The sequence below is a fragment of the Prionailurus bengalensis genome, chromosome C1 (genome assembly GCF_016509475.1).
Source record: "Prionailurus bengalensis isolate Pbe53 chromosome C1, Fcat_Pben_1.1_paternal_pri, whole genome shotgun sequence".
Taxonomy (NCBI): Eukaryota; Metazoa; Chordata; class Mammalia; order Carnivora; family Felidae; genus Prionailurus; species Prionailurus bengalensis.
Window position 1 is genome coordinate 19,675,359 of NC_057345.1, and position 24,449 is coordinate 19,699,807.

At 45.5% G+C, this 24,449-nt stretch overlaps 2 protein-coding genes across 4 annotated transcripts in view; both read left to right on the forward strand.

Moving 5' to 3' along the window:
* Positions 1-21,400, forward strand: part of CEP85 (centrosomal protein 85) — a 35,376-nt gene extending 13,976 nt beyond the window's left edge. For 2 of the 3 annotated variants that reach the window (XM_043574135.1, XM_043574134.1), the window contains exons 4-14: positions 5,351-6,045; positions 6,876-7,009; positions 7,432-7,549; positions 8,647-8,832; positions 12,547-12,699; positions 12,926-13,077; positions 14,221-14,335; positions 15,449-15,499; positions 17,873-17,980; positions 19,106-19,331; positions 19,702-21,400. In XM_043574135.1, the coding sequence (XP_043430070.1) occupies positions 5,351-6,045; positions 6,876-7,009; positions 7,432-7,549; positions 8,647-8,832; positions 12,547-12,699; positions 12,926-13,077; positions 14,221-14,335; positions 15,449-15,499; positions 17,873-17,980; positions 19,106-19,331; positions 19,702-19,862 (2,099 nt within the window). In that variant the 3' untranslated portion in view covers positions 19,863-21,400. Of the gene's footprint in view, positions 1-4,806; positions 5,033-5,350; positions 6,046-6,875; positions 7,010-7,431; positions 7,550-8,646; positions 8,833-12,546; positions 12,700-12,925; positions 13,078-14,220; positions 14,336-15,448; positions 15,500-17,872; positions 17,981-19,105; positions 19,332-19,701 lie in introns of those variants that run through there. The other variant, XM_043574136.1, reaches the window with a different exon arrangement.
* A 283-nt stretch (positions 21,401-21,683) lies between these two features.
* SH3BGRL3 (SH3 domain binding glutamate rich protein like 3) lies at positions 21,684-24,112 on the forward strand. Its single transcript, XM_043574140.1, has 3 exons — positions 21,684-22,776; positions 23,394-23,561; positions 23,682-24,112. Exons 1-3 carry the CDS (start codon positions 22,729-22,731, stop codon positions 23,745-23,747), a joined length of 282 nt encoding a protein of 93 aa, XP_043430075.1. The 5' UTR covers positions 21,684-22,728; the 3' UTR covers positions 23,748-24,112.
* The last annotated feature ends 337 nt before the right edge of the window (positions 24,113-24,449 follow it).

Genomic DNA, 24,449 nt, shown 5'->3' on the forward strand with positions numbered 1-24,449 from the left:
TTGTTGTTGTTATTTTTGGCTATCTGAACTCTTTCCTTTTTTTTTTTTTTTTTAAGATTTTATTTTTTACGTTATCTTCACACCCAGCATGGGCCTTGACCTCACAACACCAACTGAGATCAAGAGTTGTACACTCCACCTACTGAGCCAGACACATGTCCCTGAGAGCTTTCCTTCTTTAATCTGGGCCCATTCGTGCTGTTTCCACCTCCTCTTGCCCTTCCCAGCTATGCTGATCTTATATTTCAAAATCTAGTAAAGTGTATGATAAGACTTTTCTCATCCCTTCCACCCATTACTGATCTCCCTCTCTGCAATCTTGTATCTTTATTGTGCCTGCCATTTTGGGGGCACATAAATTAAGTAATAACTGCCAGACAGTACTTTACAAGAGTTTTTTCTTTTTAGTTTGTTTGTTTGTTTATTTAATCTGTATACCCTATGTAGGGCTCAGACTCAAAACCCCTAGCTCAAGAGTCACATGCTCTAGCAACTGAGCCAGCCAGGTGCCCCAAGAGTATTTTATTTTTGCATTTAGATAGTGAGTTCTTAGAGGGCAGAGGACCTCATAATAATAACTAAAAACTATTTATTAAATACTTTGTGATGGATACTATACTAAATTTTTTCTACATTTTTCATTAATGTCTTTAAGAACTCTATGAAATATTTTATTATTTCCATTTTACAGATGAGAAAAGCTGAATTTCAAAGTGTTTAGATGACTTGATTAAAGTCACAAAACTAGTCACTAGTATTTTATCAGATGTCACAGCCACTAGGATGGCTATAATCAAAAACATAATAACAAGTGTTGGTGAGAATCTAAAGAAATTGGAACCTCTATACAGTACTGGTGGGAATGTAAAATGTTATAGCTGCTTTGGAAAGCAGTTTGGCAGATCTTCAAAAAGGTAAACATGGAGTCACCCTATGACTCAACAGTTCCACTCCACCTACCCAAAAGAAATGAAAACACATTTCCACACATAATCTTGTTATAGGAATGTTCATAGCATTATACATAGTAGCCAAAAAAATGGAAACAACCCCAAATGTTTATTAACTGATGAATGGATGAGTAGAATGTAGTATATCCATATAATAGTACATTTTTCTGCAATAAAAAGAAATTAAGTACTAATACATGCTACAAAACGGATGAACTTTTAAAATATTTATGCTAAATAAAGCCAGACACAAAAGGCCACATATTGTATGACTCCATTTATGTGAAATGTCTAGAATAGGCCAATCTATAGAGACAGAAAATAACTTAGTGATTGCCCAAGGCTAGGGAAGTTAGGGGAAATGGAATGTGACTGCTAAAGGATAAGACGTTTCTTTTTGTGGTGATAAAATGTTCAATAATTGATTTTTGTGATGGTTATACACCACTGAATATAGTAAAAACCATTGACTTGTACACTTCAAGTGGATGAATTGAATGGATGTGAGTTATATTTCTGTTTTTTAAAATTTTTAAGTTTATTTATTTTGAGAAAAAGAGCGTGTGTGCCTATATGAGCAGGACAGAGAGAGAGGGAGAGAATCCCAAACAGACTGCACTCTGTCAGCATGGAATCCGATGCGGGCTCGATCCCAGGAACCATGAGATCATGACCTGAGCCAAAATCAAGAGTCGTACACTTAACTGATTTAGCCATCCACGCGCCCCTAGGTTTTGTCTACATGTGCAGTCACGAAACCTTTTTCATTTTGACTAAATAATCTTTTAAAAATCAAACAGTGGTCTAGATACTCTGCCTACTGAATTGACTGACTGTATTTAATTCAGTCACATCATTACACAGATTGTATGCTTTTTATTCCTTTGGGGGAAAAATATATATATTTCCTCTTGTGCATTCTTAAAAAAAATTTTTTTTTAATGTTTTAATTTATTTTTGAGACAGAGAGCGTGAGCAGGGGAGGGGCAGAGAGAGAGCAAGACAGAATCCGAAGCGGGCTCCAGGCTCTGAGCTGTCAGCACAGAGCCCGACACGGGGCTCAAACTCAGGAACCGCGAGATCATGGCCTGAGCCGAAGTCAGACGCTTAACTGACTGAGCCACCCAGGCACCCCAAAATTATAGTAGCCTTGATGTAGTGACCAAAGCCATTGGTCTAGAAGTTTGTTTGTTTTTGTTTTTTTTTTAAAGGATCCAAGGTGTCTTCTCTGCCAAAACAGTTTTGTACAATGGTCTTTATCTTAATTCTTGTTCATTTTGTTTATGAATCTAGCTTGGTTTTGTTTGGAGCCCAGTTGACAAGAACCCTTTTGACTGGTATAAAATATAGTTCATTGTTGCATCTTTTTTTTTCCATTGTTGCATCTTTTTTTTTTAAAATTTTTTTTTTTTCAACATTTATTTATTTTTGGGACAGAGAGATACAGAGCATGAATGGGGGAGGGGCAGAGAGAGAGGGAGACACAGAATCGGAAACAGGCTCCAGGCTCTGAGCCATTAGCCCAGAGCCCGACGCGGGGCTCGAACTCCCGGACCGCGAGATCGTGACCTGGCTGAAGTCGGACGCTTAACCGACTGCGCCACCCAGGCGCCCCTCCATTGTTGCATCTTTAAACTAAACAGGCTTGGTTTTGTTTCCACCCCTCATTAAGATGTTTTACCTTGAAGATTCTCAAGGGACTGGTAGAGATATATACTTGAGAACTCAGAGGCTTTCAGCTCTTTGCTAAAGACTGAAATAGTCTCTGGCTTAGTTCAGACTACCTTACTTCATAAACCAGTATGAGATATAGACAGAAATGATCAAGATTTAGCAATAGCTGAGGCATCTGGGTGGCTCAGTCCATTAAGTGTCTGACTCTTGATCTCAGCTCAGATCTTGATCTCTGGGTGGTGAGTTTAAGCCCCACATTGGGCTCTGCGCTGGGCATGAAGCCTACTTAAAAAAAAAAAAAAAAAAAAAGAGTTATAGGGAAATCTACCCCTTACCAAGAAAGCAGAGTTGTTAGAATTGGGGGAGAGAGGGTGGAGCAGGGCAGTGGGTATTGTTGAGAGATTTAGAAATATGAATACCCTTAAAGTGGCCAAAACCCAATGATTCTGAGAACTGTAGACTTTTCTCTCCAAAAAATCACATATCCTATACTTTAAATTTTGAAAGCCTTTGAAAATTGTAGAAGGTAAGTGGCCCTTTTGAAAATAAGTGTTGCTGTTTGTTTCAAAATACAAACCAGACTTAAGGTGTAACTTGACATTTAATACCAGTTTATCAGAATCACAGCAGATTCCTTACTATAAGTAGATAAACCTAATAGATAAGTGACAAGTGATGAAGATTTTACTTTATTCTTTTTATTTTTTTATTTTTTAAAAGTTTGTGTGTTTGTGTGCATGTGTGAGAGAGAGAGAGCACATATAAGTTGGGGAGGGGCAGAGAGGTTGAGAGAATTCCAAGGAGGCTCCACATCATCGGTGCAGAACCCAGCATGGGGCTTGATCTCACCATCGTGAGATCATGATCTGAGACGAAATCAAGAGTCAAACACTTAACCAACTGAGCGCCCCAAGATTTTCCTTTGTTCTTTTGTCTGTAGATGAAACACACTCCTAGAAAATTAGGAAAACCATATTCTCCTGGGTCATTTGGTACCTTTCTTTTTGGCTTTGGTTTTGGCATTACTACTTTGGGAGTTGTGGGCTCAAAACTGAATTTGGTGAGTCTTAAGAGTGAATGGTGCTGTAGATGAAGAATGGAAGGAGGTGTCGCAAAGTTCAGTGTAATAGCAGCCCCTCATATGCTGCAACCTCACTGTCTTCTGTTCCATAATTATACTTTGAGAGCAGAGACCCTTGGTGAGAGTGGATGTTATGATGTTGTTAACAGAGGATTTCAAGTTGGGAGCTTACTATCCTTGGAAGTTTTCATCACCACCAGTCTACCTTATCCTTGTTGACTATTCCTATGTTTATGTTATGGGACATCAAAAACTGTATCCTTTGCCTCTGAAATGTTCTTCTGTCTTGGTCCTGAGAGGCAGACACATTTATCAGAAATAACTGTTGTTGTTTTGATTTGGTTTTTGTTTTGTTTTAGTATGGCTTTTTATATCCCCAAGATCATCTGAGTATAAGAGATTAGATACTTTGCCTTATCCCATACATGATAAGGGATAATTTGGCATGTCCATGTTTTTAAAGAGCTGCTTACAAATGCATATCAGAAGATGGTAGCCAATCTATAGTAAGGTTATAGTATCTGTCCTCATTAGCTGAGTGTGTTCCGTGTTGGTTGATGGAAAGGAAAAAGAGAAATGAATTAAATTGGTAGTCCATTCTTCTCCATGGTAGATGTGCTTGGTTTGGAAATGAGTACTGGACATAGTTGAAAAACGAAGACATTTCTATTCCTTGTCCCCTTACTCAGTTTTTTCCTCGTGAAAGTAACAGGTATGTTTCCTAATATTACTGTCTTGTTGTTTGCTTGCAGTCCACTTCCTTGGCACATTAGTTCTGTGACCCTGTAATCTTTTTCAGAGTAGTACTTGAAAGTTGGAAATAATGTAGAAATGTGAACCTTTTGCAGCGGAGCTAATCAGAGAGTTGTCTCCCAAGACCAATCAAGAGCTAAAGGAAACATAAATCGAATCTAAAGGAAAAGTGAAAAGTCACAGTTAGATACAAACAAGGGGGAAGTGAAAGGCAAAATATAAAATAGAGGATTTCAGTGTGTACCCACTTGAGAGTGCTTACTGTGCTGGAGTGAAACCTGAGAGTTACTAAGAATAACTTCACATATCCAGGCAGTCAGGTCTGGTGCGTGGGAGAGAGAATAGAATCCTGATTCAGATGCTGTACTCCCTGTCCTGGATACAGAGCAGCACTATCCACTGTACCTTTTTCTTTGGATAGTTTAGATTCATTGCTTACCTTTGCTGGGAAGCTTTTGGAGGCCACAGAGGATTCTGGCAGCCCTCCCTTGGAAAGAATATTTTTATTGGATCGGATTATAGCTTGAGAGTTCCCCAACTCTCAGAAGAGTAAGACCTAATCCATTTCCCTTAAGTAAGTGATTTTTTTTTTTTTTAAGTTCAGTTTTAAGCTTTGTTTGTTGACTGGCAAGATTTTTTATTCATATACAAAGGACAGAGTGTAAGTTAAAAGTAAAGCTAATGTTGCCTTTGGTTGGTTTACCTTGTGAATGGCATTTGAGATCCTAGAATACATACTTCTAAGTTAGGCTGCCTTGTCTTTCTGCCTGATACTTGTGATAATAGTGTCCACTCTGCCTGGTCTCAGGACAGAGAATGTCTGGTGTGGCAGCCATACTCAAAAAAGTATGCTCCTTCAGTTTTGACTTACGGAAAACTATTCTCTTTGCAGATTTTTGTAGCTCAAGTAGCAGCCCTCCTTTCCAGCCCATCAAAAGCCACATAACCATTCCAACAGCCCATGTGATACCTTCTACTTTGGGGACCTCTCCTGCCAAGCCAAATTCTATACCTTCTGGACCCTCTTCCTCCAAACTCCCTTTATCAGGGCTGGCTGAAGGTGTGGGGATGACAAGAAATGGAGACCTTGGTGCAATGAAACGTTCTCCAGGCCTATCTAGAGATTTCATGTATCTCTGTGGTGCTACCGGAGAAAATGGAATTGAGCAGTCCTGGTTTCCAGCAGTGGGCCATGAAAGAGAAGAAGAGGTGAGGAAGTTTGATATTCCCAGTATGGAGTCTACCCTTAATCAGTCGGCGGTGATGGAGACATTTTATTCAGATCCCCACTACCAAGTCCACTTCCACAACCCAAGAGCCGACACAAACAAGGAGTTATACAAAGTGTTGCCTGAGACCAAGAAGGCACCGGGCAGTGGGGTGGTATGTGAGCGGAATGGACCTCACCCTAACAGCAGTGGAGTGCTCCCTTTGGGACTCCAGCCTGCTCCTGGCTTCTCCAAGCCTATACCCTCTCAGGTATGGCAGCCGAACCCTGACCCTTGGCATCCCCGTGAGCGATCTTGTGAGCTCAGCACGTGTCGACAGCAGCTGGAGTTGATCCGTTTACAGATGGAGCAAATGCAGGTAGAGACCCCTTTCCTTGGATTTCACAGGTTCTGTGCAGATCTTAGAACTATATAGGTTTTGTCCTATAAATTTCTATTCTAAAGAAAACATTTGTAAGAAAAAGAGAAGATGTTTGTAGATAGGAAGTGAAGGCTTGTGAATGCCATGTTGGTGGTCTAATTAAACACCATATAGGTCCTCCAGAGTAGAGGGTTACAGCAGAAGACCCCAAAAAGTATAACATTAACAATGATCATGTACTACATACTGTGTACCAGTCACTAGGGCAGGGACTTTCACATACAGAATCTTATTTAAATCTTGTAGCACTTTGATGAGGTAAATGTAAAAATTTTACCAAGTTCTTAGAATAAGTAATCTGTCCAGAGTCACAAAGCTGGTAAGTGGCAGAGCTAGGGTTTAAAACCCATCTCTAAACTCCTGTTTTCCTTCTATTATATCAATTTTGTGTTTAAAAAGATAAAAAAAAAAAAGGCCTTGTACTGCTTAAGAGTGGAAAGGAAAGGAAAGAAGCAGGATACATTCTCCTTTCCTGGTTGGTGAGGACATCTTAGCTCCTGGTTTGCCTCTCTTGCCAGATAATGAAAGATAAGTGACCTTTTCTTAGAACCTAGAGCCTTTCTGAGCAGGGAGTGTCCAGTTGGCAGAAGTCTCCCTGGCAGGTTCTTTCCAGTCATGCATCAGAGCTAAAATTATTTCATAAACACTGGGCCTTCTCAGGCTGAGCCAAAGTGAACCTTGACTAGAGACCCAGCTGGGTACTCCTCAGGTGTTTTCAGGTGCTTGTGGGTCAAGGTCAAGCCTCTCTGGGCCTGCTTGTCTTCCAGCTTCAGAATGGAGCCGTCTGCCACCATCCCGCTGCTTTTGCTCCTCCACTGCCCACATTAGAACCAGCACAATGGATCAGCATCTTGAACAGTAATGAACACCTTCTGAAGGAAAAGGAGCTCCTCATTGACAAGTAAGAGGGCAAGGGGTGCCCTAAGATCAGCCTCTGCTCTCCCAGCCCCCATTGATGGCACCTAATGAGGTCTTCCCAAGGATAGCACATCCCCCTCTGTTTGGGTCTACACCTTGCCTCTTGGTAGAGCTAGGTTGTTAAGCACCGAGTCCTTTATCTGACTAATGTGATAGGCCAATTGTGTGTCCTCGGGGGCTCTGGAAGTGCCTGTAGGGGGCAGCCAGTTTTTTGCAGCTGATCTTTCCTTATTTCCCAAGTTAGTTTTCTTATTTTCTCTTCTTCCTTCAGTAAAACAATACTGCCCGTAATGCAAGGCCTTTGTTTTATATGCTATGAATTGTACTCAACTAAGGAAGGTGGGGGCTCATATTGCAAGTAGGTTAGTGTCAGGACCCTGGACCTCATTCTGCTGGCTTTTGCAGGCAAAGGAAGCACATTTCTCAGCTGGAGCAGAAAGTACGAGAGAGTGAACTACAAGTCCACAGTGCCCTTTTGGGCCGCCCTGCCCCCTTCGGGGATGTCTGCTTGCTGAGGCTGCAGGTAAGCATTGGCAGCCAGAATGGTATTCTGATGGTCATAACTCAGTATCTTCCCTTTGCTTCGTACTGTTAGGTATCCAGGAGATAGAAAAGGGATCAAGTGATGTAAAATGTCCTTGCCCTCAAAGCAAGGACAAAGCAAAGCCCGCAAAGAGTAGACATCCTAATTATAAAGCATCCCCTGTTCTGCCTTTGTGGGGGCAGAAAAGATTTAAGGGTAAAATCAGGTATGCCTTGGTGTCAGGACATACTTGGGAGAAGAGGAAGGCAGAGCAAGGTACATAGTAAGGTTCTAGAGTTGGGTGATGTTCTAAGTCTTAATCTCCCAGCCTTTAGCCAAATGGAGGGGGAGGCAGAGGTAACAGGATTTACAGCCATTCTCATTTTTATTCTTCCATGTCTAGAAGCAGCTAAAGGAAGCCATGTTTTCACTAATGGCAATGGCTCCTAAAAAAAAAAATCTTGCTTTGTTGACTAAGCTTCTTCTGCAATATGAGCTTTTGAGTGATGGGTATTAGGCGGATTATAGTACTGGCTTTGCCACCTAGTGGACCTATTAAGATTGTGTTCTATGTTATGGCATCAGAATGTTAGAGTGAGAAGGGCCCTTATATAAAATCTAGTTCAGTCCTCTAATTTGCTGATGAAAATATTGAGGCTCAAGAAAGAGGAAGAATTTTTGCCTAAGGTCATGTAGAAAATAGAGGAGGACCAGGCCTTGAGCACAGGTCTTCTGAGATCTTATCCTGTGTTCCTTCCATTTTACTACTAGCACCTCAGGCGTTGCTTTAAGGCAGTGATTCTGAAATTTGAGTGTGCATCAGAATCACCTGGAGGGCTTGTTAAGACACAGATTATTGGGCCCTATCCCCAGAGTTTCTGAGTTGGTGGGCTGGGAGTTGGGCTCAAGAATTTGTATCTCTGACAAATTCCCAGGTGATGCTGAAGATGTTAGTCCTAGAACCACACAGTGAGAAGCACTACTTAAAGAAATTCTTAGAGAAAGATGATATTTGACCACAAAGAATACTGAGGATAAGTAAAGTACATGGGGCTGTAAGGGTAAGGAACAGTCACATATCAAGAATCTTTATGCAGGAATTGCAGCGAGAGAACACTTTCTTACGTGCGCAGTTTGCACAGAAGACAGAAGCCCTAAGCAAAGAAAAGATGGAGCTTGAAAAGAAACTCTCTGCTTCAGAAGTTGAAATCCAGCTCATCAGAGAATCACTCAAAGTGGCATTGCAGAAGCACTCAGAGGAGGGGAAGAAACAGGAAGAAAGGGTGAGCTAAGGAGCTGGTAGCTCTCTAATTCACAAAGGAGTTGGCAGTCAGCCCTCTCCTGTCAAACCCTAAGCTGTTTCTGGCCCCCATTCTTGGAACTAGGAGGAGCCAACTGGGTAAGATCTTACACTGACTTTTCATGCAGGACTGGTCTACTGGAAATGGCACCTCTCCTTTTTGCTTATCTCCACAAAAGTACCACAGACAAAGTCCCTCACTACCCCAGGTCGTGATAGGCCCCCAGCTGGCTTGGGTAGAAAACCAGCCTGGGCAGTCATACCAGATGGTACTGTTGCAAGTGTTTAAACACCTGTGGTAAATTTATATCATTCAGCCTGGTTTTTCCTTATTCTGCCTAAAAAGTAGAGAAGAATTCCATGTGTGCAGCCAGTTTGGGAATTTTTACATTTGTGCTAGTGCTCTTAGAATTGCCTTAGAGTGGGGCACCTGGGTGCCTAGCTCAGTTCGTTAAGCATCCATCTCTTGATTTCAGCTCAGGTCATGATCTCATGGTTCATGAGATCAAGCCCTGTGTTGTTGGGCTCTGTGCTGACAGCACAGAGCCAACTTGGGATTCATTCTCCCTCCCCCTCCCCCTCCCCCTTCCCCTCCCCCATCTCCTTCTCCCTCTCCCTCCCTCTCCCTGCCCCTCCCCTGCTTGTGTTCTCTCTGTGTCTCAAAATAAATAAACATTAAAAAACAAAACAAAGAATTGCCTTAGGCCAAGATTGGTCATCATAGAAGGAGCCAATTTAAAATCTTTGCTTCTGTTCACAGTTTGCTCTAATGCAGATGTTCTTGGGGGACCAGTTTAATAATGTTTAGTTCTGGTCCACTTGCATCAAAATCAACTAGATCAGTGCTTCTTAAACTTTAATGTGCCTAAGAATCACTGGGTGATCTTGTTTAAAATACAGATCCAGGGGCGCCTGGGTGGCTCAGTTGGTTGAGCGTCTGACTTCAGCTCAGGTCATGATCTCCCAGTCTGTGGGTTTGAGCCTCACTTCGGGCTCTGTGCTGACCGCTTGCTCAGAGCCTGGAGCCTGCTTCTGATTCTGTGTCTCCCTCTCTCTCTGTCCCTCCCCCGCTCATGCGCGCTCTCTCTCTCTCTCTCTCTCTCTCTCTGCCAAAAATAAATAAACATTAAAATTAAAAAAAATAAAAATAAAAATAAAATAAAATACAGATCCAGATTTAGTAATTCTGGGGTGGGGTGTGCCTAGGATCTTGCATTTTTAACAAGTTCCCAGGTGATGTTGGTGCCACTGGTATAGCAAGGACTTAGAGGCTTGTTAAAAAAAACTTTTAATCAAAATACGTGTATCCAAGTTGAAATAATAAAATACCAATATGTTTATAATAAATATTAGTAGCTCTGTGCCCAGCTCCACTCCACAAAGATTTCTACCCTTAACTCTTCTTTTCTCTATATTTCTGAGTATATTCCTGAGATTTTTGCTCGTTTTGTCTCATGGATGCAATATCTTCTCTCTCTGATAATACTGATTATAATTTTGGCATGTCTACATCTGCTTATAGTATTGTTTCTTGTTTTTTTCAGAACCTTTTATTTTGTTTTGGTGTCTTTCATGTCAGAGGCTTAGTGATCCTTGAATGAATGGGCACTTCTGTTTAAGAATGAAGTATTTAAAAATTGGATGGAAGCTCTAGCTTCGTGATAGTTGACTGGTGGAGTTCACTATAGGATGATCAGACTTGGACTACCTTCTCTCTCGAGGACCCTCAAATATTAGTATCTGAGTATCTTACCTCACTCTCTCCAGAAAAGAATCTTCAGCCTCCTGCCTAGTTGTGAGGCTAGGGACAGGAATGCTTTTGGCTTTTAGGATCTCAATACTGAGAAGGAGATTAGGCTTAGAGTCCCACAGTTCTCTATATAGATTTTTACTTATACTTCCTTACAACCCAGTGCTGCACGCTCTGCTGTGACTGATATCCTTGAGTCTGGAATCTCTCTGATTTCTCTGGAGAATAAATCTGCAGTCTCCTATTGGGGAAACTTAGGGTGAAAATGGTATCCAGCTAACCTGTATATAGACTTCCAATGAGTGCCCTATTTTTCAGATCTATGGCTGATACCTGCCTCAGATGTACCTGGTGCTTTGAGTTGAGAAGTTCTGGGAGGGTGTGAAGGGCACATTGTTCTCCAAATTGTCTGTAATGCCCACTGTGGTTATAACTCTTTGAGTAATTTATCCCCTGTCCACTTTCATCTTCTGTAAACACGTTGAAATCTCTCATACACTTTTATCTCTTCCTCTATTAGCTTTTTAAAATTAGTACTCTAATTTCCTTCCTGTCATTTGAGAGATGTTTTAGAAGAAGAGATAAAGGTCTTTGGGTAATCCACCACTTTTTTAAATTCAGAGTTGGTTATCAGCATTTTCAATAAGTTTCCCAGCTGAGTCTGATGCATATTAAAATGTGAGACTCACTGGTTTAGAGCTTGAAAGGGTAGAGATTATACCTGGGATAAAGCCTTTGGCTGATTTTCAGGGATCCACTCTTAGTACTTTCTTACCTTTGGATTAAATTAGGTCTGTGTCTCCTTTTGACATCAGTAGATATGCCTTACTTTTTCTCTACTTTCTCTAGCATCCTTTTTTCATAAGCCAAAGAAAAAACCATAATAGTGGAGAAAAAGTATACATTCAGCAAATCTTGGTTGAGTGCCCACTTTGTGCCAAGCACTGAGCTATGGCTTTTATGTGTGGGGGCTATAATAATAAGCAAAATGGACACAGCTCCTCCTTTCAAGAAGTTTACAGTCTCATTAGCCCTTCCAGATGATTGCTTAGCTTTAAATCACATGTTCTGTTCAGGGAAGAAAGCATTACCTATTTCACTGGAACAGACCAGACCACTATGAATAACAAAGATGCTCATATTGTTTGGCAAATCCTAAGAGTATAGAAGTTTTTTCCCAGAACCCCAGGACAAAAACCAGATGGATTCTTTATTACAGGCATACCTTGTTTTATTGTGCTTCACTTTATCGTGTGTCTCAAATACTGCATTTTTTACAAATTGAAGATTTGTGGCAACCCTGCCTTGATAAAAATCTTTTGGTGCCATTTTTCCAACAGCATTTGCTTATTTCATGTCTCTGTGTTATATTTTGGTAATTCTTGCAGTATTTCAAACTTTCTCATTATGATTATGTTTGTTTTAGTGACCTGTGATCTGTGATTAAGACTTGCTGAAAGCTCAGATGATGATCAGCATATTTTAGCAATAAAGTATATTTTAATTAAGACATGTACATTGTTTTTTAGACACAATGCTATTGCACACCTCATAGACTACAGTGTAGTGTAAACATAACTTTTATGTGAACTAGGAAACCAAAAAATTCATTTGACGTGTTTTATTGTGATACTCACTTTATTGCAGTGGTCTGGAACCAAACCTGCAGTGTCACCCAGGTATGCCTGTATGTAGAAGTGCTACCAGTTTTTAAAAACTCCCCAAGGAGCCCTTCTTCCCTACCCTTGATTGGAACGTTCAGGTGTGTTAACTCTGCAGTTTATGCCCTAATTTCAAATGGCAAAATTTGAACAGCTCCCTGTCTTCATTGTAGTAGAACGACATTTACAGCTCTAAGGGCAGAGACAATGGTCATTTCAGAAAAAAAGGTGATGTTCAGAGTCCTAGAGGAGTCAGTGGAGACAGATTCTTGACTTCTTTCCTTAGGTCAAGGGTCGTGATAAACATATCAATAATTTGAAAAAGAAATGTCAGAAGGAATCAGAGCAGAACCGGGAGAAGCAGCAGCGTATTGAGACCTTGGAGCGTTACCTGGCTGACCTGCCCACCCTGGAAGATCATCAGAAGCAGAGCCAGCAGGTAGCAGCAATGTCTGGGCATACCTGGGGCTAGCAAGGAGTGGCCAAGCAGGGGGACTTCCTCAGCCTCTGCTGTATGCAGTTACCCTGTGGCTTCCTAAAGGAAAAACCCAAAGGAGTCAAGTCCAGACTCACATCTGTCCAATTTGCAATTGGACTGCACATTTTTTTGAGATACGCAGTATTCCTTGGCTTATTGACCGTAAGTATGGGATCCTGTCTCTCAGCTTAAGGATTCTGAATTGAAGAGTACAGAGCTGCAGGAGAGAGTAACCGAGCTGGAGAGTTTGCTGGAGGAAACCCAGGCAGCCTGCAGAGAGAAGGAGAGTCAACTGGAAAGCCTGAGACAGAGAGGAGCAGAATTCTCCAGTAGACATAGGTAAATAAATACCCTTGTGTATTTGAGGAAAGGAGTGGAGAGTTAGGTCTATCCTACTTACTACCTGTGTGACTTAGAGCAAATCACTTTACTTTTCTCAGCTTTGTTTCTTTGGAATATGAATAATAGGATAGCTGCTTATGGGCAAGGAATAGGTCTTTGAGATGGAGAGTGGAGGGTGTAGTAGTGCAGTGGGGGTTTGTCATTATATCCTTTGGAAGGTCCAACCCAGTGCCTGGCATCATCATCATCATAATAATAATAATAATAATAATGGATAGTAATCCTTGAGTATGTATGTGTTGAGCGAAGGGAACTACTTTATATACTGGGAAATTAGTTAACTGTATATTTGCAAAAGCAGATCCTGATGTTAAGGGTGGAGGGTGGGGGGTGATCTACATTTTGAACCTTGTAAGCTAAAGGCTACTAGGAACATCTGTTTCTCTTCAGCCCTAGGGATTGTTCTCGATTGCCACAACAGGTTCTAAGAACAAAACAAGATGCCATAATGTACTCTCAGGGTATTTTGAGAGCCTCTTCCATATCAGTTGCAGTTTCTGAAAATGTGATGGCTGTGTTTCGACAGCCTCTTGGACCAAATCCAGTTTCTAATGGGATGGATTGGATTTCTCATCCCAAATTCAACCATAGTGACCCTGTTGTTTGTCTCAGCAGATGAGCCATAATGAAAGTGATTGTGGGGATCCATTGGAGGAGACCTTCGGTTGGAGTCAGAAGAGAGGTTGGGGTCAAAGTTGACCCTGCCCCAGACTATGTGTGCCAAGAAAAAAAGATTTTGTTTTCCAAAATTTCTACAGTATACATGTATGACTTTTATCATCTAAATACATGTGATGAGTGTTTATTTTTAAATATCAAAACAAATATAAAAGAGCATTGGGCAGGTAGAGAATTGGTGGAAGAGTGGATAGATGCTGGCCTCTAGGGAAGAGAACTAACATACGCTAGGCAACTTGTGTGTGGTACACCCTATGTTACAACAGACCTAACACGTTATCCCCAGATATGGCTTGGAAAGGCCTGAGTGTCTTACCCCAAACGTACAATAAATAATAGAATCAGGAGTCAAAGCCACATCTGCCTGACTTCAAAATTCTTAAAGAGGCCACTGTCTTTCAGCCTGCAAGATAAGCAGTGTGTGGAGGAGGCCAGTGGAGAAGGTCCAGCCCAACAGGGAGAAGGTCCAAAAGTGGAAATGGAGTCCTGGCAGAAAGAATGTGATTCCCTCCGAAAGGTGACTGAGTGTGTCCAGGCTGTAATAGAGGGCAGGCTGAGAAGGAAGAGAAGATTGTGTACTGAGAAGGAACCATGAATTTCTGGCCCTGGGCCACCTAAGATGCATTACCCAGAACTTCCCTCTCTTTTCTGAGAAGTCACCCCTGCATAATAAGTTTGCATTTTAGATATATATTCTTACAACAGGCAAGCAGAATTAGGAGAGGATATGCTTTTGAACATCCAAACTAGATGCTCCAAAATGGTACATTGATGCTTGGTGCACTTCATTCATGGCTTAGGCCCCACACAGAACCTCTTGCATTGGGGAGAGTTCTAACTGGCAAAGTGGCCCTAATTTAGCAGAGAAGAAAGAGTCCAAACCTATTAGTGAGACTGATAGGTAGGTTAAAAAAAAAAAAAAGACCCAGAGGGGCACCTGGGTGGCTCAGTTGTTTAAGTGTCCGACTCTTGATCTCAGTTCAGGTCATGATCTTTCAGCTCATCAGATTGAGCCCCGCTTGCGCTCTGTGCTGACAGCACAGAGCCTGCTTGGGATTCTCTCTCTATCCCCCCGCTCTCTGCCCCTCCCCTACTTGCTCTCTCAAAATAAATAAATATACCCCAGAAATGGTTCAGAGAATACCTGAGGTCTCAAAGGACAGGAAATGGCCTATTCGTGGTCTCTCCTTGAACAGCCTTGTGACCAAAGCTATAAATAATAGCATTCATCACAGCTCTGGATAGGCCAGACTTCATTAAACTGAATTTTTGGTCCTGTCCTCTACTAAAGAACTAAAATGTACACTGGTTATATATAAAGTTTATTCTACTGGCCCACAGTTATCCGAGTGAATTCCCCACTTCCTCCCAGTAGTGGTCATAGTCCACATTACATTCCTATTTAAACCTCTCTGTGAGTAGAGTGCAGAAGTGTGAAGCTAGCTAGCTAGGATAGGGAATCTGGGTTTTTTTCTGTAAGTAGAGCTAAATTGCTTTCACCCTGGTTTCACTATTGATTGGCTATAGCCACAGTGGCACTAATAGACCATAGATCCTGATGTAGCCTCTTGCCCTCTGACCTTACCATCAGCCTGTGCTTATAGCCTTCCTTGATAACTTTGCCTTTCAGATTGTGGAGAAGCAACAACAGAAGATGGATCAGCTGCGTTCACAAGTACAGGTGAGCTGGTGTCCTTATGACACGGTGAGCAGGACTTGATGGAATCTCTAGAATTCGGCCAACTCTATATTCTGTGTCATACAATTTGCTCAGTGTTAGGAGTATAGCAAGAATGAGACCCAATCAGTGCTTTTAGCCTACAGTCTTGTGGGGAAGAGGTTTTAGCACAGTATTATGAGAACAATGTCCTTGCTGCTTTGGGGGAGCACAGAAGAGTCAGTGAGAGCAGGGCAGGTTAAGGAAGGGTTTCTGGAGATCATGAGCCTGGAACAAGGAGGAAAAGTTAGCTAGGCAAAGAAGAGCTGAATACTTTGGTTTTAGAATTCCAGATAGAAGGAATAGCACACGGAGCGCTTGGGTGGCTCGTTCGGTTAAGAGTCCAACTCAGTTTTGGCTCAGGTCACGATCTCACAGTTCATGGGCTCAATCCCTACATCGGGCTCCATACTGACAGTGCGACTAGAATGTAATTTAGGTGTGAGGTAGTCAGATTTGCAACTCAGGCTTGAGTGTGGAAAGATTGGCACTTGGAGAGAAACAAGGCTGGAGGCTGGTGGATTATTGCAGAAATCCTGGTGAGAGATGATGAAGGAACCTGGCAGCATAGCAAGGAGAAGAAGCTGTGAGGGACAGATTCAAGTGAATTTTAAGAAGTGGAATTAAGAGGAATCAGTGACTGACAAGATGTAGGGGGTTAGAGAATAAGGAAAAACTAAAGACAACTCCTGGTTTCTATTTTGGGCCAGAGTAGGGAGGTGCCCTTAATTGGGTTCTCCAAAAAACCCTAGGTAAAGCAGGTGCACTCAGGTTCTCTTTGGACTCCAAAAGAGGTTTTCTCATCAAAACTGTGAAATGCACTCACTCTGAGAGCAGCTCAAAGCTGCAGTCCTGCCTTTGCCATCATGTAGGTTGGGCTACGTCTGTCTAGTTCCCCTATTTCAAGTCCTATAAGAAGATAGTCAAGCCTAGTGAGTGTTTATATCCGTTTAAAATCCCAGGTTCCTAGTAGAGCTTTTAATGTGTCTCAAATACATACCCTGAAACCCTCAGCTCTCAAAAAGGTTGAAAAAGCCCAACTTTTTTTTAATATATATATATTTTTTAAATATTTTATTTATATTTAAGAGAGAGTGTGTGAGTGGGAGAGGGACAGAGAGATGGAGAGAGAATCTGAAGCAGGTGCCAGGCTCTGAGTTGTCAGCACAGAGCCCAATGCAGGGTTCAAACTCACGAGCTGCAAGATCATGACCTGAGCCAAAGTAAGATGCTCAACCAACTGAGCCACCCAGGCGCCCCAAAAAAGTCCCACCTTTTACATTTACCCATGATGAAACTTCTCAGGCAAATTAAAATATCAGATGAATTTGCTGGAATCAAGTAGATTCAAAACTGTCACCTTGGGTATTTCATGGTGATGAGATGTTCTCCTTTGGCAGTTTTTTTATTAATACAAAATGGGAAAATTCAGAAAATTTTTAAATACTTTATTCAAATAAGTTTCAAAATTGGGGGAGGGGAGTTGGAATGAATAGAATGAGAGGCAAAAAATAACAAACATAAATACCTCCCTCTCCCTGACCCTGACCATCCCTACACACACACTCTCTCTCTCTCTCCCTCCCTCTCCCCCTCTCCCTCCTAACTAGATTAGGTGACTGTGGGAGCACTCCTACCCCTTATCTCTGTCAGAAGCATTTAATACACAGTATTCTCAAGGGCTTTGGCTGTGGGCTCCTCAAAGACTGGTATTGTTTGGTATTCTTTTCAGTATCCTCAGTGCCTGTCACAGTGTTCAGTAAGTACTGAACTCAACTGAATAGACATTTCTTGCCCTCAAGAAAGTTATGGAGAGGGGGGGAACCATGTGCACTGCCAACAAGTGTACTCATGAGCCATGATGGAAGTATGAGTAGCAGGGCAAGAGTAGGATTAATAGAATCTGATTTGCGGATTAAGGAAGGCTCAGGTGGGCCTTGAAGGTTTCCTGGGTTGTAGAGCAGAAGAGTAGCCTAGACAAAGGGGAAGGAGAGTGAGCAAGTTTGGAGCTGGAGCCTTTGGGAATGAAGGCTGTGCAGTCATTTGATGTGGCTGGAGTAGAGGCTGTGTGGAAGGTGAAAAGAGATGTGGCTAGAAAAGTAGGTAAGGGCCAGACTAGTCTGGAGTGCCCTGCTGAGGAGCTGACCTCTAGTTGGTCAGCAACTATAGGAGGGTTTCAAAGGGAAGTAGCAGATCAGGGCTTTTCTAAGATAATCTCTAAGCCATGTATGGGCGGGGTAGGGCTTTACTATATAGTCCAGGCCAGAGGTGACATGGTCTAAACCAGATTTGTTACTCCTCATATGCAATCCTACCACTCCTTGCCCTGGGATTCAGAGCCTAGAGCAGGAGGTGGCTCAGGAAGAAGGAGCAAGCCAGGCCCTGAAAGAGGAGGCCCAGCGGAGGGAGACAGCCCTGCAGCAGCTTCGCACAGCCGTGAAAGAGGTGAGCAGCAGCATCTGGGCCTCGTGGTACTGCCTCTACAAGCCTGATTTCTCAGTGTACCTTCCCCATCTCTACTCCCACAAGAGCCCTCATGTTTGAGAGGTCCCTGCTGAACAACTGTTTTTGACAGAAGAATGGAAAGGGATGCCGCATCATCCTTTCTGTTAAAGGTCGTAATCCCATCTTAGGCCATATTTACCCAGGAATGTGTTTTGGATGCAAGAAGTCAGTCTCTCTCCCTTTGTTTTCCTTTAGCCACAGGTTTGTGGGGTTGGGGAGGAAGGGTTCAAGAAGACTGAGAGCTCAGTGGTCCTCATGGAGTATACAGAGCTGTCAGCAAGGGGTGACCAGGTTCACTGACCTAGGAAGGAGTCTCTCAGAGCTGGGATTGTCACATGGCCCAGTGTACGTGAAAGGCTGGGACTGGAGGAAGAACTCTATTCAGTGTTTTTAAAACAGAATAGAGGGAGGGAGGGGAAAATGGGTTAAGCTGTTCAGGGAGAGAGAGAGAAGGAGACACAGACATACATGAATAGCTGGTCTTTGTAGAAAAGCCTGATTCTACTGAGGTGAAGGTGTAAAAATGCAAGCAGGGCACATTCCAGTGCTGTGTCCTCCAGGTTCCTAGCTCCCTCAGGCCCCCACCCAGTGGCCCCTAGCTGTATTGTTGTCTTTCTTGCCCCCTTTATTCCTCTGACACACTCTGATCAGGCTGGCTGGTGGCCACTTTTGTCAGGGTGGCAGGGAGAGATTGAAACCAGTGTCTCCTCAGATTTCACAGTTCACGTTAAGCCTCCTCTAATAGCCTGGTTAACAGAGTTGGCTGAGGGACTGCCTTCAGATAGAGTTCCGAGGGGCGGGAGTATCTTCTCTGGTTCCTGAACAGAAACCTGGAGGCTGATGACTCAGAGTCTGCTGGGGAAGACTCCAGTACTGGAACCCTATGGGCCTGACCTACCTGCAGGAGAACTTAGGCCCAGTTTTGGGAATAGGGGGAGTGCTAAGCCTGTTGGTAGTGGTGGAGAGGGGGCGATATCCCCTGTGACTCGTGTATTCACGTACATGTATAAATAGTCTGCCCTTCCCTGGGCTTGGGTTAATGTGTTTGCCCATCTGTCGGCTCAGCTTTCAGTACAGAACCAGGACCTGATCGAGAAGAATCTGACACTCCAGGAACACCTGCGTCAAGCCCAACCAGGGTCTCCATCTTCACCAGATACAGCCCAGCTGGCATTTGAACTGCACCAGGAGTTGGCCAGTTGCCTTCAAGATCTGCAGGCTGTCTGTAGCATTGTGACCCAGAGGGCCCAGGGCCATGACCCCAATCTCTCCCTGCTCCTGGGCATTCACTGTGAGTCCTCAGGCCAGTCTGGGACACAGGAGAGAGTGGCTTTCGTTCTTCTGTCACCCCCATCCAATTTTTCCATCCTTTGTGTGATCAAGGCTCTGTAGACCTGGTCACTGCCCCTGGGAGTTTATGTGTTTTGCAAAGTAGATACTCAGTAAATCTGTTTTGGAAACAGTCATCCTTATGGGTACTTGAATGCGGGACAAACAGAAAATGGCCCTTAGCAAGTTTTCAGCCCACTATCCCCATCTGCTTTTTTAAAAACATGTGTTTTAAGACCATGGGTCTCAAAGTACTGCGTATCCATACCACCCCCTCCATTGAAAGCATCTCCTGACTCACTAACATTCTCTTGAAATGCTCTTCTCCCCAGCTGCACAGCACCCAGGGATTCAACTAGATTTGCAGAAGCCAGATGTGATCAGGAGGAAACTAGAAGAGGTTCAACAGCTGCGCCGTGACATCGAGGACTTAAGGACCACCATGTCAGACAGATATGCCCAGGATATGGGAGAAAACTGTGTCACTCAGTGAGGAATGCTGGGGGTGGCATAGACTCCGTTCCCCCAGGGAAGATCTGGTCTGCTGAGAGCCCAGTCTTGCAGGTCCTGCCCTGACAATCTCTTGCCTCCTATTTGCTGCTATTCCCAGAGAGAAGGGATGGAGGGGGGTAAGAACCTGCATCTGGGGCCAAGGGCTGATTAAGGAACTGTGCCTGCCCTGCCCCACACTGGCTTTGCCTTGTTGGAGTGCATTTGTCCTGTCATACTGATTTACCCTTTGAGGGTGAGTTACTAATTAACTTTTGCAGGTTAACTGATAAGTCCTCACAGACTGTTCCCAGCCCCAGGCTGACGTCAAAGGTAAACAGGCTGCTCACTTCCCTTTTCCGTCCTCTGGATGGATCCACGTTCATTCCCACTCCATACTTTGGTCCTGCTGATGTCCACTGGAAAGGCTGAGTACCAGTCACAGTGGCCATGTGAGAATTCTCAGACCAGTCGGCTAGCCTGCCTGGGATCTAAGTTGGCTTTCGGGGTATTCTTTGGCCTGGTCCCACTGCTGCTTCCTCAGGACTCTTGTTCTCACAGATGCCTCAGGGTGATCTGTTTATTAGCAAAGCACCCACTAGAATTGGCCTAGGGATTGTATCCAGGTCTCCTTAATCTGAGCTGTCATGCCATTTTACAGGATACCCCATTCTCCAGCTGCTCTGTCCCATGGGGCCCTGGCCATGTGGTTAGCACAGCTCCCTTCTCCTTTGTTCTCAGGCCATCCAGGTAGCCCCCTTGTAAACTCTTCTCTTTGGTTCTGGGTTTGGGCAGGATTTTCCCTCATATTGCCACAGGGCAACTGTCAAGTTACTCACCTCCTCCTCCTGGGGCTGAGGCCAGAGCCCAGTCCTGATTTGTGCCTCTCTTTTGTTTAAGGGTAGGGTCCTTTCCTTTTATTGCTCTGGGGCCCCTTTGAAAGTTCAGAGTACCCGGTATAGCTTGGCTCTAAGTTCTAGCTTTCCGTATTTGCTGGGTTTTGTTTCTCTGGGGCCTTTGGGGACCCTGTGCTTTTTATTTTCTCTTGCCTCCTCATGTATGGAGCATCTCAGAACACAATTGTTTGTATCCGGTTGTTGGGCTGGCCCCAGGCCTCCTCTAGATCTGGAGCCAGGCCAAGCCAAGGCTTTGTAAGGGTATGGAGGAGCACTGAGCAGTTCAGAAGCCAGCCACTGAGTTTGTTGCTAAGCTTTGAGCTGTCAGAGAAGCATCCTGGACCTCATTCTTGGGTCTGAATGAGACTCGTTAAGTGTTTTTACAATTTTGTGTCTTATTTATGGAGTGATGTATCCCTTCCATTCAGAGCAGCCCCACCCAGCCATCCCCTCAGCCTCTGGGCTCCTTCCTGCCTCCTAAAAGCAGAGCTGCCTGGTTGGTCTCCACCCTGTGTTGGGAGCCCAGCCACCATGCTCACGGGTATTTTTCCTCAAAGTTTATAAGCAGTTATTTATATGAATCCTTGTTATGTCAACTGGTTTGTATTGCCTATTTTGATTACAAAATAAAATATTTAACAAACTCCTCAGTTTTCTATCACCATTATCACCATCCCTTACTCCACCCCTCATTTTGCCTTATTGGAACCAAGGCCCGGGTGTTTAGCCAAGTTCCCCAGACAGCAGCAAGGAGGGACCTTTGGCAGGTCCAGCCTCTCATCTGTGTTTCTACCACTTCCGCTCCTCTGGTGTTCTCTAAAGGGACAAATAAGATCTCTTCTGACACTACTTTCTATTGGGTGAAGCTGCCCTGAGTCATTGAGCAAGTCTGTCGTTGGAAAGAGTTTCAGTAAGTCTCTGAGAGGAAGTCTGCTTCTAGGTTGCTCTGAGGAAGTGGCTTCCCTGGAGCCAGGCAGGGCCCTGTTTGCCTCACGGAGCTAAGGTGGTCTTTCTGGGCTGCTATTTGAGCCCTGGGGTGGGGTGGGGGGCCTGTGAGGGCAGTCCTGGCCAACCCCAGACAGACAGCTGAGCCCAGTTTGGGCTGATGAGTCTCTCAACCCCCTGGACTTTTTCTGGGAGCAGGAGCAGCTTTAGAATGCCATCTGGGGTTGCAGTTGAGCTAGGGCCACCCTGAGACCCAGCTGTGGATCTTGAACAAGGGCGGGCCGGGCTCCCCGGAGTCCCGACCAACTGCTGCCTCCACCCGTTCTAGAGCTAGCAAACTCTTACCTTGGCCTCCATCTGGTGCCTTGAGGGTGTGGCCCTGTCTCCGGCCACCACCCTGCCTTGTCTAGACTTGCCTGAGTAGAGAGGAACTTGTGGGGAAATCTCCCAGCAGGGGCTGTCCCTGCTTTGGTGTGCCATGGGGTTAGCCATGTATGAGTGTCACCCGGGGACTGTGGGAAGGGGTCCCTTGGAGCAAGATTCCCTAGCCAAGGAACTGTAGGTTTCAAAACAGCCCAAGCCTTCAAAGCTCCAGCTGTGCCGTGCTATCGTGGCACTGAGGGTGGGTAGCTGGGTGCAGCAAACCCGGGCGACGCTGAAAAGGCCTTTGCCAAGCCGTCACCCAGGCCCTCCCTGGCCTTTCCGGCCACCAGCCCCCTCCTCCCACCTCACGCTGAACCCCAGATCAGGGAAGGCGCGGGAGGGGACGGCCTCGCGCAGCACTGGGGTCCTCGGCGCGCCCCGTCACTGAGGGGGAGGGGAGGGGGCAGCGGCGCGCGGGGCGGGGTCGCGCAGGCTCCGCCCCGGCCGCACGCCTGCCCGCGCCGCCCATTGGTCCTGAGAGCGGTGACTCGCGGGCAGAGCAGGAAGGAAACCGCTCCCGAGCGCGGCGGCGTCGTCTCCAGGCCGTGCGGCTGCCGCTACAGCCAGCCATCCGTCCGCTTGTCGGCTTGCCAGTCCACCCGCAGCATGAGCGGCCTGCGCGTCTACAGCACGTCGGTCACCGGCTCCCGCGAAGTGAGTGCACGCCCCGGGTGAAAGCTTGGGCGGCAGAGTCCGGGCGCTACGGCCCGGCGCCGGAGACCCGCCCCCAGGGCGGAGCGGGGGGCGAGAAGGTGCGGGGCTCGGCCTCCTGGGTCGAGTCCCAACGCGGGCCCCGAGTCTGTGCCTTGAACTCCTCCGTTGGGCATCCTGGATCCTTAGCAGCCCCAGGACGAGCTGCCCGCGCCCATCCCATCTCTCAGACACGCACTCTCTGCAACCCCCCTGCGACCCCGATCACGTCCTGATCGTGCTCTTCCTCTCCCCCACTTTGTGTGTACCTGGGCAGGGGTGGCCCCTTAACCTGCCTCCAAGGCCTGCCCTGCCTTCCCCTCGCTGAGTTCCTGGTTCTCTCCACTCTGAACTTTATCCCACTTCCCTTCGTTCTGACTCCCCTCCGCATGGTGGTCCCTCTTCTCATCCTGCCCCGCTGCAAACCTGACTCATCCTCCTAACTCCCTAGTGGCCAGAACCCTCGCCCAGGGTGTGGAGGGACACAAAAACTACTGGCCACAGTCCCTGTCTTTCTGCCCAGGTTTCCCCCGTAAATCCTCCAGCCTGCTCACTAACCCCTGCCCGCCCTCTACCCCCAGATCAAGTCCCAGCAGAGCGAGGTGACCCGCATCCTGGATGGGAAGCGCATCCAGTACCAGCTAGTGGACATCTCCCAGGACAACGCCCTGCGGGATGAGATGCGAGCCTTGGCGGGCAACCCCAAGGCCACCCCACCCCAGATTGTCAACGGGGACCAGTACTGTGGGGTATGAACCCCGGGGGTTGGGAGTGGGGAAGTGTAGGACTTCTGCTGACTCAAAAGTCAGTCAGACCAGGGACAAAACACCAGCACTCAGGTTGACCATCTCTCCCCTCCCCTTGCCTAGGACTATGAGCTTTTCGTGGAGGCTGTGGAACAAAACACACTGCAGGAGTTCCTGAAACTGGCCTGAGCCCACTGGACTCCATCACCACGTCCCCCCGCAGCCACCGCCGGCCATGAAGGACCTTGTGACCAACTCCCTGTCATTCCTAGCCTTCCGACCTTAGAATCTCTCCCCGCAACCCAAGCCCCCCTCCTCCCCCTCTCTAATTTAGCCCCCTCTTCTCCATTCAAAGGCAACATTCCTTACCCACTAGTCTCAGAAATTGTCTTAAGCAACAGCCCAAGTGCTGGCTGTTGTCAGCCAGGCCCTGAGGCTGCCACCCTGCCTGGCACTGGCTGATGGGCACCTTTGTGGGTTCCATTAGCCAGGGCTCTGCCAAAGGCCCCGCATTCCTTGTCCCCTAGAGACAATTAAATGTCCCATTCCACTGACACCGTGTCTGTTTGATATGGCCTGAGTCCTTGGTCTGAGCGAGGCTGGTAGATGGGATTGTCTGAGGCTGTGGTCCCACGGGCAGGTCGGTCGGGCCGTCTCCTGTGTGGCACCTCTGTGTATGATTGCGCACGTATGTGGGTGTATGTCTGGCATGTGCATAACTGTGTGGACCAGCGTTTCTCCAGTGTGGGTGGGTCACTTCCTGATTCACATGCATGTGATAGTGTCCTGACACGCCCGGCTTGGTGAGTGTAGCACATCTGTATGCCTGTCGGTAATGTGACCGCGCCATGTGGCTGCCTGCCTGGGTTCCAGCATCCTGGCTAAGTATGG

Coding starts and splice junctions, on each gene's coding strand:
- SH3BGRL3 (XM_043574140.1), top strand. CDS start 22,729: ATGAGCGGCCTGCGCGTCTACAGCACGTCGGTCACCGGCTCCCGCGAA. Junction 22,777..23,393: donor CGGTCACCGGCTCCCGCGAA/GTGAGTGCACGC, acceptor CTCTACCCCCAG/ATCAAGTCCCAGCAGAGCGA. Junction 23,562..23,681: donor ACGGGGACCAGTACTGTGGG/GTATGAACCCCG, acceptor CCCCTTGCCTAG/GACTATGAGCTTTTCGTGGA.